General features: G+C 45.5%; 1 protein-coding gene across 1 annotated transcript in view; it reads left to right on the top strand.

The window, feature by feature from the left end:
- Positions 1-6,092: 6,092 nt before the first annotated feature.
- The window catches only part of ITGB3 (integrin subunit beta 3), a 63,300-nt gene continuing 53,281 nt past the window's right edge, over positions 6,093-16,111 (top strand). The window contains exon 1 of the mRNA XM_027517511.1: positions 6,093-6,218. Coding sequence (XP_027373312.1) covers positions 6,152-6,218 — 67 coding nt within the window. The 5' untranslated portion in view covers positions 6,093-6,151. The remainder of the gene's footprint in view (positions 6,219-16,111) is intronic.

Consider the following 16,111-nt stretch of genomic DNA (forward strand, 5'->3'; position numbering starts at 1 on the left):
AGGATGTCTGGCTCTAGGTCAGTGATCACACCATCATGATTATTTGGGTTGTGAAGATCTTTTTTGTACAGTTCTTCTGTGTATTCTTCCCACCTCTTCTTAATATCTTCTGCTTCTGTTAGGTCCATACCATTTCTGTCCTTTATTGAGCCCATCTTTGCATGAAATGTTCCCTTGGTATCTAATTTTCTTGAAGAGATCTCTAGTCTTTCTCATTCTGTTGTTTTCCTCTATTTGCATTGATCGCTGAGGAAGGCTTTTTTCTCTATTCTTGCTGTTCTTTGGAACTCTGCATTCAGATGCTTATATCTTTATTTTTCTCCTTTGCTTTTCGCTTCTCTTCCTTTCACAGCTATTTGTAAGGCCTCCTCAGACAGCCATTTTGCTTTTTTGCATTTCTTTTCCATGGGGACGGTCTTGATCCCTGTCTCCTGTACAATGTCACAAACCTCCATCCAAGGTTCATCAGGTACTCTGTCTATCAGATCTAGGCCCTTAAATCTACTTCTCACTTCCACTGTATAATCATAAGGGATTTGATTTAGGTCATACCTGAATGGTCTAGTGGTTTTCCCCACTTTCTTCAATTTAAGTCTGAATTTGGCAATAAGGAGTTCATGTATGGATGTGAGAGTTGGACTGTGAAGAAAGCTGAGCGCCGAAGAATTGATGCTTTTGAACTGTTGTGTTAGAGGAGATTCTTGAGAGTCCCTTGGATTGCAAAGAGATCCAACTAGTCCATCCTAAAGGAGATTGGTCCTGGGTGTTCATTGGAAGGACTGATGCTAAAGCTGAAACTCCAATACTTTGGCCACCTCATGTGAAGAGTTGACTCATTGGAAAAGACCCTGATGCTGAGAGGGATTGGGGGCAGGGGGAGAAGGGGACTACAGAGGATGAGATGGCTGGATGGCATCACCGACTCGATGGCCATGAGTTTGAGTGAACTCTGGGAGATGGTGATGGACAGAGATGCCTGGCGTGCTGTGATTCATGGGGTCGCAAAGAGTCTGACACGACTGAGGGACTGAACTGAACTGAACTGAGCTTCCTGTGTTCAATAATTATAATATGGTAATACAAAATGCTGATAGTAGGAGAAACTGAGTGAAGAATAAAAGGGAACTGAATATTTTGAAACTCTTCTGTAAATGTAAATGATTAAAAAAAAAAAAAAACCCAGAGGGAAAAGACAAGGAAACAAGAATATAAATGATGGGAATTCCTTGGTAGTCTAGTGGTTAAGACTACGTGCTTTCACTGATGAGGGCCCTGGTTGGGGAACTAAAGCAGAAATAGATGTTTTTCTGGAACTCTCTCGCTTTTTCCATGATCCAGCGGATGTTGGCAATTTGATCTCTGGTTCCTCTGCCTTTTCTAAAACCAGCTTGAACATCAGGAAGTTCACGGTTCACATATTGCTGAAGCCTGGCTTGGAGAATTTTGAGCATTACTTTACGAGCGTGTGAGATGAGTGCAATTGTGCGGTAGTTTGAGCATTCTTTGGCATTGCCTTTTTTTGGGATTGGAATGAAAACTGACCTTTCCCATCCCTTAGCCACTGCTGAGTTTTCCAAATTTGCTGCCATATTGAGTGCAGCACTTTCACAGCATCATCTTTCAGGATTTGGAATAGCTCAACTGGAATTCCATCACCTCCATTAGCTTTGTTCATAGTGATGCTTTCTAAGGTCCACTTGACTTCACATTCCAGGATGTCTGGCTCTAGGTCAGTGATCACACCATCATGATTATTTGGGTTGTGAAGATCTTTTTTGTACAGTTCTTCTGTGTATTCTTCCCATCTCTTCTTAATATCTTCTGCTTCTGTTAGGTCCATACCATTTCTGTCCTTTATCAAGCCCATCTTTGTATGAAATGTTCCTTTGGTATCTCTGATTTTCTTGAAGAGATCTCTAGTCTTTCCCATTCTGTTGTTTTCCTCTCTTTCTTTGCATTGATCGCTGAAGAAGGCTTTCTTATCTCTTCTTGCTATTCTTTGGAACTCTGCATTCAGATGTTTATATCTTTCCTTTTCTCCTTTGCTTTTCGCTTCTCTTCTTTTCACAGCTATTTGTAAGGCCTCCTCAGACAGCCATTTTGCTTTTCTGCATTTCTTTTCCATGGGGGGATGGTCTTGATCCCTGTCTCCTGTACAATGTCACAAACCTCCGTCCATAGTTCATCAGGCACTCTATCTATCAGATCTAGGCCCTTAAATCTACTTCTCACTTCCACTGTATAATCATAAGGGATTTGATTTAGGTCATACCTGAATGGTCTAGTGGTTTTGCCTACTTCAATTTAAGTCTGAATTTAGCAATAAGGAGTTCATGATCTGAGCCACAGTCAGCTCCTGGTCTTGTTTTGGCTGACTGTATAGAGCTTCTCCATCTTTGGCTGCAAAGAATATAATCAATCTGATTTAGGTGTTGACCATCTGGTGATGTCCATGTATAGAGTCTTCTCTTGTGTTGTTGGAAGAGGGTGTTTGTTATGACCAGTGCATTTTCTTGGCAAAACTCTATTAGTCTTTGCCCTGCTTCATTCCATATTCCAAGGCCAAATTTGCCTGTTAGTCCAGGTGTTTCTTGACTTCCTACTTTTGCATTCCAGTCGCCTATAATGAAAAGGACATCTTTTTTGGGTGTTAGTTCTAAAAGGTCTTGTAGGTCTTCATAGAACTGTTCAACTTCAGCTTCTTCAGCGTTACTGATTGGGGCATAGACTTGGATTACTGTGATATTGAATGGTTTGCCTTGGAAATGAACAGAGATCATTCTGTCATTTTTGAGATTGCATCCAAGTACTGCATTTTGGACTCTTTTGTTCTTTGACTGTGTGGATCACAATAAACTGTGGAAAACTATGAAAGAGATGGGAATACCAGACCACCTGATCTGCCTCTTGAGAAATTTGTATGCAGGTCAGGAAGCAACAGTTAGAACTGGACATGGAACAATAGACTGGTTCCAAATAGGAAAAGGAGTACGTCAAGGCTGTATATTGTTACCCTGCTTATTTAACTTATATGCAGAGTACATCATGAGAAACGTCAGACTGGAAGAAACACAAGCTGGAATCAAGATTGCCGGGAGAAATATCAATAACCTCAGATATGCAGATGACACCACCCTTATGGCAGAAAGTGAAAAGGAACTCAAAAGCCTCTTGATGAAAGTGAAAGAGGAGAGTGAAAAAGTTGGCTTAAAGGTCAACATTCAGAAAACGAAGATCATGGCATCCGGTCCCATCACTTCATGGGAAATAGATGGGGAAACAGTGGAAACAGTGTCAGACTTTATTTTTCTGGGCTCCAAAATCACTGCAGATGGTGACTGCAGCCATGAAATTAAAAGACTGATTTGCCTAAGAGCTGTAGCACGGTTTGTCCAAGACCCGAGAGCTGTGACACGCTGAGGGCTTTAATGTCCGTTGCTCCAAATCTTTGTTGTGACAAGACAAAGAACCGAGGAACATACACTCGCGTGACATCTATGCTGCCGTGACTCGGATTTAACCTGGCTGAAACAACCTCTGCATGGAAGAGGCCAAGCACAGCAGGAGCCCAACTGAGAGAAGCTCCCGCGCTAGAAGCGGAAGGCGAAGAAACCCAGTGCATGGGAAGGCCCATCGTGCTGGAAACCGGGACAGCGATAAACGAACTCAGCAGAAAGCTCACACAGCCCAGTCTCAGATTCCCGAAGACCTCTGGTTAAGGTAAGAGGTCCTCGCTCCTAAACCGTGCTACAGCTCTTAGGCAAATCAGTGTTACAGCTCTATTTTATTTAGAAGATAGAAGATAGCAGGAGAATGAGAGAGAGAGAGAGAGAGAGAAAAGAGCGCATGCACGTGGGAGAGAGAGTCCGTGAGAAAGCGCTTTGGCTCATCCTTTTATATGTTTTTTTCCTCCACCTGGGCCTGCCCTATGCAAATTGGGCTTAGCCAGGAGTGCTGTTTGTTCTGTTTGTTCTGCCTGAAGTCTTCACTCTGGTCCTCGGAACTTCCTTGTCTTTTAGCCACCGCCATTTTGGACTCCTTTTCCCTATTCTACCTACCTAACAGTTTATACATGAGAATGAAGCAAATAAGTAAACATCTAGGCGGAGATGAAACCTGTGTGATCTGGATTTTGATCCAGGGCAATGGCAACACTGTTAAAGTGGCTTCTGACCTAGAGGCCTCCCAGCATTTAGGAAAAGTGTATGGAGCTCAGGTCAGGAAGCCCAGCGACCCTTTGTGGGTGGCTCCTCCCCTGCCCCCTTGCAAATTACTAATGACACTTCTACTGATGTGTGCTCTTCTTTTTCCTAGTGTTTGAGAGGTCTGAGGAGGAAATGCCTATCTCTGCTGAGGGTGGGGCAGAAGGAAGGGGGGAATCAGACATGGTTATATGGAAGAGGTGACATCTGAGCCATTCTGTAAGATAAGTGGAATTTTCCAGGTGGAAAAAGGAAGTAAGATCAGTCAGACAGAAAGGCGAGGAGTGTTTGGGAACGTTACATATCTTTTTGAGCTAGGATTGGAGGTGAGGCTGGAGACCTGAGGCAGGGTGTTTCCAGGTATCTTGTAGTCTCAGGAGAGGGCTTAGGGAAGCCCAAGGACAGCCTGGAAGGCTTTGGAGGAGCCCAACAGCTGGAGAGACTCCAAATCCTGCCTGATGCCTCGGGGCTTTTTCTTTTCTTTTCTTTTCTTCGTTTTTAAAAATTTTGGGGCTGCTCTGGGTCACAGCTCTTTGTTGCTGAGTATGGCTATCATAGTATGGGCTATCCCAAGTTGCAGTTTTTTCAAGAGGGGGCTACTCTCTAGTTGCATTGTGTGGGCTTCTCATTGAGGTGGCTTCTCCTGTTGCAGAACCAACGCTCTAGGGCTCCAGGGCTCAGTCATTGCCGGGTACTGGCTTAGCTGCATGTGGGAACTTGGTTCCTGGACCAGAGAACCAGAGAACGAACCCAGGTCCCTTGCAATGGCAAGTGAAAGTGAAAGTCACTCAGTCGTGTCTGACACTCATTCGTGTCCATGAAATGGGGACTATACAGTCCATGGAATTCTCCAGGCAAGAATACTGGAGTGGGTAGCGTTTCCCTTCTCCAGGGGATCTTCCCAACCCAGGGTTTGAACTCAGGTCTCCCACTTTGCAGGCAGATTCTATATTAGTTGAACCACCAGGGAAGCCCCTGCATTGGCAAGCGGATTCCTAACCACTGGACCACCAGAGAAGTTCTCAGGCCTTGTTTTTAATTATCCTTAGAGCTTCCTATTGAGGCAGCCTGCACCAGCCCCTATCTGTGGTGGCCTCCTGCTCACAGTCCTAGCATTGTCCCCTTTGAGCTTCCTGAAGTTTCTAGTTTGTGGAGGACCCAGAGACCCATAAGTAGGAATCCAGGGAGGCAGGAGGCCTTTGAAGAGAATAAGATAAAGCTCCAAAGCCTGTGAGTTTGAGTGCAGTGCAGACTGTCTTGAAATGCTTATCAGATACTGTGCTTACTCCGTGGAAGCACCTATTTGCAGAGAAAGGTCTTTTATGGGCATTAAGTGCTTACACAAGCTTCAGATGCGGTCTTGTCTTCAAGAGGTTTACTGTTTACTGCAAAACCAAACTAACCCAAGATAAATATTAGTGAATAATAAAGGACTAAACCGGTGCCTGGCACAGAGTAGGTGTTCAGCAGGTTTGTCAATTAAATGAATGAACGTATCAATGACCAAAGGTCAAGGTACAGAGGGCAGGTGCCCGAGGAACTCTAGAGAAAGAAAAGCCGTTTGGGTGTCTCCGAAGAGAGAGACCACAGGCTCCTGGCTTTTCTAAGCATACCAAGTGCCCGATGCGGACCGTGGGGCCAGGATGTCTCTGGAGGATGCGCCCTCGACCTCCCTGGGGTCCCAATCTTGCCTTGCGTACCCGCAAGGCGATCCTCGCGTGCTGAGCCGCAGCGGCAGAGAGGAGCGGCGGTTTCCCACTTCCCGCCCTGCGGTGGAGGGTCCGCAGAAAGGCCGGAGGGGAGGGAGCGCCAGTTCACGGCCCGCCCCGTTGCGTCCCACCCACCGCGTCCCCTCCCCTCCGGCCCCGGGAAAAGCGGCCGCGGGCGCCGCCGCTCGCTGTGGGGTGGGAGGACGCTGCTGAGACAGAGCGCGGCGGCGGGCAGACGAGATGCGAGCGCGGCGGCTCTGGGCAGCGGTGCTGGTGGTGGGGGCGCTGGCGGGCGTCGGCGTCGGAGGTGAGTGGGGCTCCCGCGCGGTGGGGACCCAGGTCTCGGGTGAGCCGCGCAGCGCGTCCTGCCGCGGCCGAGTGTACAGAGCAGACGTTGAGCGGGGAAGTCGGTCGGGTGGGTCCTGCGCCCCTGCGCTCAGAGTGCGCGGGGCCAGGCTGGAGCCGTCGGAGCTGGGAGCTGGGGACCTTCCGGGCTCCACTGCGGCCAGGGCGAGCCACTACCTAGGGGCTTGTCCACCGGGACACCCAACTAACTCTTAAGCCGAGTTAGGCGGCTGTCCCGGGCGATCTCCACGTGAGCGGCGCGGTGGGCGCATCTCTGAGCCCGGAGTTCAGTCCCGGCTGCGCGCCTCGCAGGTGGTCCCGGCCGTGCGAAGGCAGAGTGGCTTCCGGAGCCCGGGCGAGCTTCCCGGTGCTGTTCCCCTGCGTTTGCAGAGGGATGCGGTTGTCCCTTCTCAAACGAGAGCGTGTGCGCGCAGACTTACCGGTTACTCGTCATTTCTCTTTCTCTTTGTGTACACTTTATCCCAAGTTTTTGTGTATTTAGTTTTTACTTGGAGGCTCCCCGCGGGAGCGATTAGGAGGAGGACGAGAGCTCTACCTCCTACAGTGTCCTAGGGTGGGGGCAGTAGCCTCCGCTTCCGGGACAAACCCAGCATCCGAACACTCTCCACTGTGGGCCAACAGCCTCGCCAGGGGTCCCCGGAGCTGGCTTGGCTCCCTGGCTTTGTCTCTTTTGCTGCCGCACACGCACTATCAGCTGCCAGGGCAGTTGGCATTCGACCTCATTGGTGCTGGGAGGGGCACAGCCCAGGTTGCTGCCCGTGGTCTTTCTGGTACCCGGGTGACCCTCCCAGGGAGAACTCTGTCTCTTGGTCCACTGCGGCGTTTCTCTGCAGAGGACGCACAAGTGTGCATATACCTACTTTTAGTGCAAAGAGTAGTACCTCCCAGCCGTAGGGTTACCAGCTAATTTTTCAGCAGAAACTCTGCAGACCAGAAGGAAGTGGCACAATATGTTTCAAGTGATGAAAGGGGAAAATCTGCAAACAAGAATATTCTACCAGCAAGGCTGTCATTCAGATTCAATGGAAAATCAAAAGCTTTACAGACAAGCAAAAGCTAAAAGAATTCAGTACTACCAAGCCAGCTTTGGGCTTCTCTGATAGCTCAGTTGGTAAAGAATCCATCTGCAATGCAGGAGACCCTGGTTCGATTCCTGGGTCAGGAATGGACAGGCTACCCACTCCCAATTTTCTTGGGCTTCCCTTGTGGCTCAGCTGGTAAAGAATCTGCCTGCAATGTGGGAGACCTGGTTTCCATCCCTGGGTTGGGAAGGTCCCCTGGAGAAGGGAGAGGCTACCCACTCCAGTATTCTGGCCTGGAGAATTCCATGGACTGTATAGTCCATGAGGTCGCAAAGAATCGGACAGGACTGAGTGACTTTCAATTTCACATTTTCATGGTAAGACAATTTAGATCCTACAGAAGGTTAAGATTTATTGCTAAATGCGTCAGGAAATACTGGATGACTTCCTTTAAGACTCCTGTATGTATAACAGATTGTCCAGGATAGGGCAACAGTATCTTAAAAAAAACAACACTTTATTGAGGTAGGATCCACATTTTAAAAGCTGTATATATTTAATGTATATGACTTGAATTTTGAGATAAGTATAGACTCATGAGATCATCACCACAATTTATGATCCACAACTTGATGAAGGAGTTACAGATAATACATAGGGGTCTGTTTAAGTTATTGCTGCAGAAGCTTCCCATGTAGTAGATGCTCAAACAAGTCAACTGATATCTTTAGCCTGCAGTGAGTGGCCCGATGACTATGGCCCAGAATTATGAATCTCCAGCATTCCACCCTGGGAGAGGTTAGAGCCTTGGTTCAGATGCTGTCTGAATGGAGACGTCTGGAGGCAACTCGGCGTTCTCCTGCAGCAATGCCTGCTTCTGTGAACTTAAAACATTTTTTACCTTCTTTTCACGTCTACAGTTTTCTGAATTTCTGAATGATTTCTGAATCTAATCATTATGTATTTTTACAGTTTCAGAAGTAAGATAATATGAGATAGAGTCTAGCATGGTGCTTGGCTCAGCTGGTGAAGATGAAGAGTGCATTTGTTATTTTGCTGTCTTTCTCTCCACCCCTCGCTTTTAGTATACTTTTTGTTGATCTGGTTTACACAGTTGTAATGATCTGTATAGGATTCTACTGCGCTGACATACCTAAGTTTACATTAATTATTCTCTTGGGGATCTGTTCACAGGTTCATAACTGATTGGAGTGATTCCAGAGTGGTGATGGGCTATGCTGAGCTAGCTAACCCCAGAGAACCATTGAGAGGCAGGGTAGAGTCATATTTAAGAGTATGGGCTCGGGACTTCCCTGGTGGTCCAGTGGCTGACTTTGGGTTCCCATCGCAAGGGGCACAGGTTTGATCCCTGGTTGGGGAACTAGATCCCACATGCTGCAGTTAAGAATTCACTTGCCGCCACTAAAGATCCTGCATGCCTCAAGTAAGACCCAGTGCAGCCAAATAAATAAATTAAATTTTCGGTTATATTTCACACCCTCCTTACTCGAGTGTTTATGACTGGGTTGCAGGGATCATCAGATCCCTGGGAGGCAGATACAGGATGAAAGTAGGAGAGCTCTGTTGGAACACAGTGTCGAAGGGACACAGACTAGATGGGGATGTCACAGAAAGGCTGTCCCAGGGTGGGAGAGTCTGGTAAGGGGAGAAGAGACGTGGTTTGGTGGTAGATTTGAGTTTTGAAATTCATGTGCAAAGATGATCTTTTTAACTTCACTCAAGAAATATTGGGTTTTGTGGCTTCCCCAAATATGGGCCTTTATTCTAACCTAAGACCTACTGAATAACAGGTTTGTTTTCTAATTTGATTAGCTCTGAGCTGAGGTGCTGATTTCTCCTCCTGAATTTATAATCTAAAACTCTCCAGCTGAAAGGAAGTCTCAGAGCCTGGAGAGACATAGTAGGGGGATTTTTGGCTGGGGAAAGGGACAGCTGTGGTTTGAATGTGTGCGTGCTAAGTCACTTCAGTCATGTCTGACTCTTTGCAACTCTATGGACTGTAGCCCGTCAGGCTCCTCTGGTCTGTGGAATTCTCCAGGTAAGAATACTGGAGTGGGTTGCCTTGCCCTCCCCCAGGGGATCTTCTTGACCCATGGATCAAACCTGCATCTCTTGAGCTTCCTACATTGGCAGGTGAGTTCTTTACCATTAGTACCACTTGGGGGGTCCAGCTATGGTTTAAAGCCAATCAAATGTGGGTTTAATTCTTTTTTTTTTTTTTTAACATTTTATTTGTATTGGCGTATGAGGCCTGGCGTGCTGCGATTCATGGGGTCGAAAAGAGTCGGACACGACTGAGCGAATGATCTGATCTGATAGCTGCTTAACAATGTTGTGATAGTTTCAAATGGACAGCAAAGGGACTCAAATGTATACATGTATCCATTCTCCCCCAAACTCCCCTCTCATCCAGGCTGCCACTAGATGTGGGTGTAGTTCTTAATTTTTCCTCATTATCTGTTTTACCTTGGACAAGTGACTTAATCTCTTACGTCCTCTGTTTCCTCCTCTATAGAGTGGAGGAATTAGTACTTCTACAATTGTACCGATTAAATGAAATAAAGGCACAAAATAAGTTTTCAATAAATGTTAACCACTCCTGTCATTATTTTTCTTGTCCATGGTAACTACAGTGTTTTGGAGGTTAGACTGTTAGTGCTTCATCCATGCATACAATTCAAGTTCCTAGAATGAGACCCATGCTTCTGTGATAGGGGTGTGCATAAGTGCTAAGTCACTTTGATCGTGTCTGACTCTTTGTGACCCTATGGACTATAGGCTGCCAAGCTCCTCTGTCCATGGAATTCTCCAGGCAAGAATACTGAAATGCATTGCTATGCCCTCCTCCAGGGACTCTTCCTTATTTCAACCCATTCTGCATTGGTATATCTCAGCTGCTCTGACCCAGCAAGAGCTCACAGAAGAGCCCAAGGGGGAGTGAGGGGTCTCACCCCATACATTTGCTTTATCCACAAGAAAACTTTAAGTCCTGTCCCTGGGAAAAGAGGAAAGTAAAATACATTCACAGGATTTGAGAAGAAGGATCCGCCTACTTTGTTCAGTCCTCTATGTGCAGTGGTACATAGGTACAAAATACGTACCTATGGAAAGGCATCTTGAGATGTGCCTCACCTTAAGATATCCAATATTTGAATATCTGCATTCATTCATAGACGATCCTCAAATACTCCCTCTGGGCATTCTGGAGGATATTAGAATACAGTCGAGACCATGAGTTCTTTGGGCACTTGGACCCCAACACTCTTGTGCCATTTAGACCTCTCCTCTGAAGGTCCTGGAAACTCAGGGGATCATCTGTGAAGTGTCTGCCTTTGTCCTTGTCTTCTGGGGGAATATGCATGGGAGGGCAACTTTCTCCTTTCCACCTTGTGAAATTGGTGGAAATCTCACAGTTTGTGAAATTGTGAAACTCACTCCAAAATTGTGAGTGTGAGTGGCAGAGGTCTCCTGGGGACAGCATAAATGAGACAAGGAGGCAGGGGGAGGAGGGGGAGTTAGGATATGACTCTGGACTTTCCTAGTAGAAATTCCTCCTCTGCAACTCCCCACCCAGCTCAAGATCTCTGGTTATCATTCCCTCCCAGACCCAAGACTCCTTCTGTCCTTTTTGGCAGGAATAGCCAGAAAGCATGCCTGCAGGAACCACAACTCATGAATCAGCAGACAGACAATTAACTGAGGGAATGACTGAGCAGCTTCGGGGATCGACCGCTTAGTTTGACCCATCCCCCTCTGCTGCCCACAGAGCTGGCCTGCTGCTTCACTCCTGACCCCTGGCCCTTTCTGAGTGGAGTGGTTATCGTGGCTGATGAAGCTCAGGTCACGAGTGGAAAAGCAAGTGGAAGCAGAGGAATGAAGCTGCCTGTCCTTCTTGGGAGTGAACTGCTGGTGTTTTTCAAATGGGAGACTCTGCAGCAAAGAATTGATAAAATCTGCCTTTCTCTCCATGCACAGTATCACCAGGAACACTTTTTTTTTTTTTTAAGTTTATTGAAGTATAATTTATGTACAGTGAAGTGCGTTCTTTGTAGGTGTTCAGTTCTGTGCGTTTTGACAAACACACAGTCAAGTGGGCTTTCCGAGCGGCTCAGTGGTAAAGAACCTGTCTGTCAATGCCGGAGACTCAGGAGACCCTGGTTCGATCCCTGGGTCCAGAAGATCCCCTGAAGTAGGAAATGGCAACCCATTCCAGTATTCTTGGCTGGGAAGTCCCAGGGCAGAGGAGCCTGGCAGGTTACACTGCACGTGTTGCAAAGAGTCTGACACGACTGAGTGACTGATGAGCGCACCAGAGTGGTAGGGGAGTGTGGTGTCTCCTTCTAGGACTCCTACAGGTTGAGAACAGACCACACTCTCCCCTAGGAGTTTCCTGAGGACTGTGGGAATGGGCTGGACCGAGTTTCTTCTGGAGTTTCCCTTGAGCTTTGGGATTCCAAGAGGTTACCAGGTTTTGACACTGAAGGTGCTCATTTGTATAGAGCCTGGCATGCTCTGGAGAACCTACATTTAAATGAATGCAAATCTAGAGACTGAGGCAGAACAGAGGATATGTAAAAATAGCTTTATATATATGTGTGTATATATATATATATATATATATATAGTTTTTTTTTTTTTTTTAGCTTATAAAAGTAATTCAACTTTTTGTGGGGGGAAAAAAAAAAGTCAGTGGAATTCCCTGTCCATCCAGTGGTTAGGACTCAGGGCTTTCATGGCGGTGGTCCAGGTTTAATCCCTTGTCAGAGAACTAAGATCCTGCAAACCTCGCTCCATGACCAAAAAATAAATTACAAAAAAGTCAAGCAGTGCAAATATAGAATAATGTAAAAAGTACAAGTGCCTTGTAGTCTTGTCCTTAAAGATAACCACTTAAAAATTTTTTTTGAATTATAGTTTTTTATTTTTTAAATTATGAAATTATGATAACATATTTACAGGAGACTTGGAAAATAGAACAACGTTACATATAGTTCCACTGTATATTGCACTTATTTTTTAAGTAGATAAATTAAGATTTTTAGTTGGAGTTTCATATCAAACTCTCAAAAATTAATAGAATGAATAAACAGAAGTAGACCTGAAAAGCACTATGAAGCAATTCAACATAATTAAGATTTCTACAGACAGAAAAAAACAAAATTCTGTAAAGCAATTATCCTTCAATTAAAAAATAAATAAATTTTAAAAATTAAAAAAAAGATTTATAAAATTTTCACACAACAGTGGGGTACAAATTCTAGTCAAGTTCCCATAGACCAGAAACCAGGAGACACTGAAACATATCCAGAGACATAAGATCAGGTACAAACATTTCAGGTCTAAAAGTATTGAAATCATGCAGAGTCTGTTCTTTTATTATTGTGGAATTATGTTAGAGATCAATATCGAGATATTTGAAGATAGCCAACATATTTTCAAGTGCAGTGTGACATTTACCAAGAGAGATCCTTGACTTAGCTATTGAAAGCTTCAATAAAGTTAGAAGACTAAAGAGACACAGAGGGTGATTGCAGAGAAGAAAGCATTTAAATGAGAAATTAATATCAAAGATACTTTAAAAATCCCATGTATTTGGAAATTAAATGTCCACTTTTAAATGATGGGTGTAAGATAACCACTGTTGGCAGTTACTCCAGAATTCTTTCCTATGTATATGGAAATTTTATTTCCATAAATAAATTTTTAAGGAAATATTTTCCCATGTATATTTCCACTGTATATAATTATTTATCTTTATTGTTGTTTCTCAAGCAGAATCATTCACAGTTGCATCATTGTCACTTAATAATATACCATGGGCATCTTTTTATATCAGTTTATGGCTTTCTATTACTGTTTATTCCAAGAGCTGTCAGTCTAGCCCAAAGGCATATTATTATATGGATATATCTGAATTTTCTTAACCAAGTCCCTGTTGGTAGTCATTGGGATCACCCCCAATTATCTTTTACTACAGATAAAGCTGCAGGGGACATCCTTGTTCATTATTATGCACCTTTGTTCAAATGTCTCTAAGGCTGAATTTCTTAAACTAAAATTCCTGAGTCAAAGGACACGAATATTTTAAATTCAAATTTTTATAGCTTTTCCAAATTGTCCTCAAAATGGTGGGACCGATTTGCCTTCCTACCAAGACAGGCTGGCAGCAAGGGCTGGTGCCACCAGATATAGCAGATATGACCACAAGATATGAGCTGGAGGAAGGAAAGTAATGAAACTGAACAGTCAAATGCCAAGTGAAGTGAAGTGAAAGTCATTCAGTCGTGTCCGACTCTTTGTGTCCCCATGGACTATACAGTTCATGGAATTTTCCAGGCTAGAATACTGGAGTGGGTAGCCTTTCCCTTCTCCGGGGATCTTCCCGACCCAGGGATCGAACCCACATCTCCTGCATTGCAGGCAGATTCTTTACCAGCTGAGCCACCAGAGAAGCTAAGGAGGTCACCAAAAGGGCACTGCTTGGCTGGGCCTCAAACAGAGCTTGGTACAGGCTTGCCTCTTTTCTATATTGAGTGAGTCAGATAGGAGGTGGGTCTTGTGCTGATAAAATTTTCCAGAACTTGAAATGCAGCATTTGAATGAAATGTTAGTTAGTTAGGACATTAGGAAGAAATAGACATGTGTATAAAATTAGAGGGATCTTGGGCCCTGGGATGCTAGGCTTCCTAGAGGATTAGCCTACTGATATTTTCTGCCTGGAAGATATACGTTCAGGGCTGGCTGCACTGTGAAAATCACTAATTTAGTCCTGTTTGTTTTATGGAGAAGCAGAAAGGGAGGTCCTGAGAGGCAAAGTGACTTGCTCAAGATCATACAGCTAGCTTTGTGGCATTGGAGGAGTCTAGCCCTGAGGGCTCCTGTCTCCCGGCCAGTGATTCTTCACTGTATCCTGTAGAGACCAAGGGCCCTCTCTCATCTGCCCCTGAGGTGGGTGGGGAATGTGTGGGGATGGGCATTCCTAGTGCAGGAAGTGATTGGCATGAAGGTAAGGAGGAAGGAAACCAACATTTACTGAGGAGCCACTAATTTTTTTTTTCTATTTTTAAAATTGGAGTATAATTGCTTTACATTGTTGAGTTAGTTTCTGCTATATGACAAAGTGAATCAGCTATATGTATACATATATTCCTTTCCTCTTGAGCCTCCCTCCCAACCCATCCCGTCCCTTTAGGTCATCACAGAGTGCTGAGCTGAGCTCCTTGTGCCATACAGTGGCTTACCACTGGCTATCCAATTTACACATGGTAGTGTGGGTCGGGGAGATCCCCTGGAGATGGAAATGCCAACCCGCTCAAGTACTCTTGCCTGGAAAATCCCATGTACAGAGGAGCCTGGTGGGCTACAGTCCATGGGATCGCAAAAGAGCTGGACACGACTTAACAACTGAACAACAACAGCTAAGTGTGTATATATCAATGCTACTCTCAATTCATCCTCCCGCTTCCCTGCTGTGTCCACAAGTCTTTTCTCTATGTCTGTGCCTGAGCATCCACTATTGATGGTTCATGTTATCTCATTGAATTGTAACGACTCTGTGGGGGGAAAGGAAGCAGTTGTTGAGGGTCACAGTGCTTGGCTGATGTGGTTGGGTTAGACCTGTTAAACACAAGGGAGCAATGATAAGTTCTTGAACAGGAATGTGACAGAGACTCAGAGTCACAGGACCTGAGAGCACCAGAGAGATGAGGGGATGTGCTTGAGGTCACACAGCCGGTGGAGTGGTTAAAGGTCTCCTGCCTGCTGTCTGCATGCTTCTCTCACCACATCCACTGTTACACAATAATAACCTTCATTATTTTTGAAACTGGGGTTTAGTTGCTTTACAATGTTGTGTTTCTGCTGTACAGCAAAGTGAATCAGCTATACATATACATGTATCTTCTCTTTGTCCCCCACACACACACAATGTTCATTGTTTTCTCCTCCTGCCCTCAGGGTGTTAGTGTTCCAGGGGTCAGGTGTTAATTTTGGATGGCAATTACATGGAAGACAGGACTCTGTCCTTTTTATGCGGTGTTCAGCGCATGGCTACCTAATTACACCAGTTGGAGATGATAAGCAGACATGATCTGGCTTCACTTATAAGGACGGGGACTACTGGCTGAAAAAGGGTCAGTGAAGGGCATGGCCAGTGGTCAACACGTTTGAACTTTGTCCAAAGGGATCCACTTGCTCATGGCAAAATCTTTCCTGTTTTTGGGTCTTGCCCCTCATACCACTGGATCAGCAAATCCTCAGAGTACATCTAGGGTCTAACCACACCATGAACACCACTACCATCCAAATCCAATCCCCTGCCCTCTAATGCCTGGATTACTATTTTAAAATTTTATTTATTTATTTAATTTTGGTTGTGCTGGGCCTTTGCTGCTGCAAGCAGGCTTTCTCTAGTTGCAGCCCGCGGGGGCTACTCTTTGTCGAGATGCATGGCCTTCTCACGGTGGTGGCTTCTCTTGTAGCGGAGCAGAGGCTCATGGCACATGGGCTCAGTAGTTGTGGCAGTGGGCTTAGTCGTCCTGGGGTACGTGGGGTCTTCCTGCATCAGGGATTGAACCTGTGTCCCCAGCATTGGCAGGTGGGTTCTTAACCACTGGAGCACGAGGTAAGTCCTGATGCCTGAATTATTGTCATGCTTCCTAACTGGTCTCTTTCTGGTCTTGCTCCCCTACTGTCTCCCCTCTTTTCAGTGGCCAGGATGATCTTTTCCTGCTCATCTCGGCTCACAGTCCGCCAGCGGCTTCCCACCACATGGAGGATGATGGCCACACTC

The sequence above is a fragment of the Bos indicus x Bos taurus genome, chromosome 19, assembly GCF_003369695.1.
Source record: "Bos indicus x Bos taurus breed Angus x Brahman F1 hybrid chromosome 19, Bos_hybrid_MaternalHap_v2.0, whole genome shotgun sequence".
Lineage (NCBI taxonomy): Eukaryota > Metazoa > Chordata > Mammalia > Artiodactyla > Bovidae > Bos > Bos indicus x Bos taurus.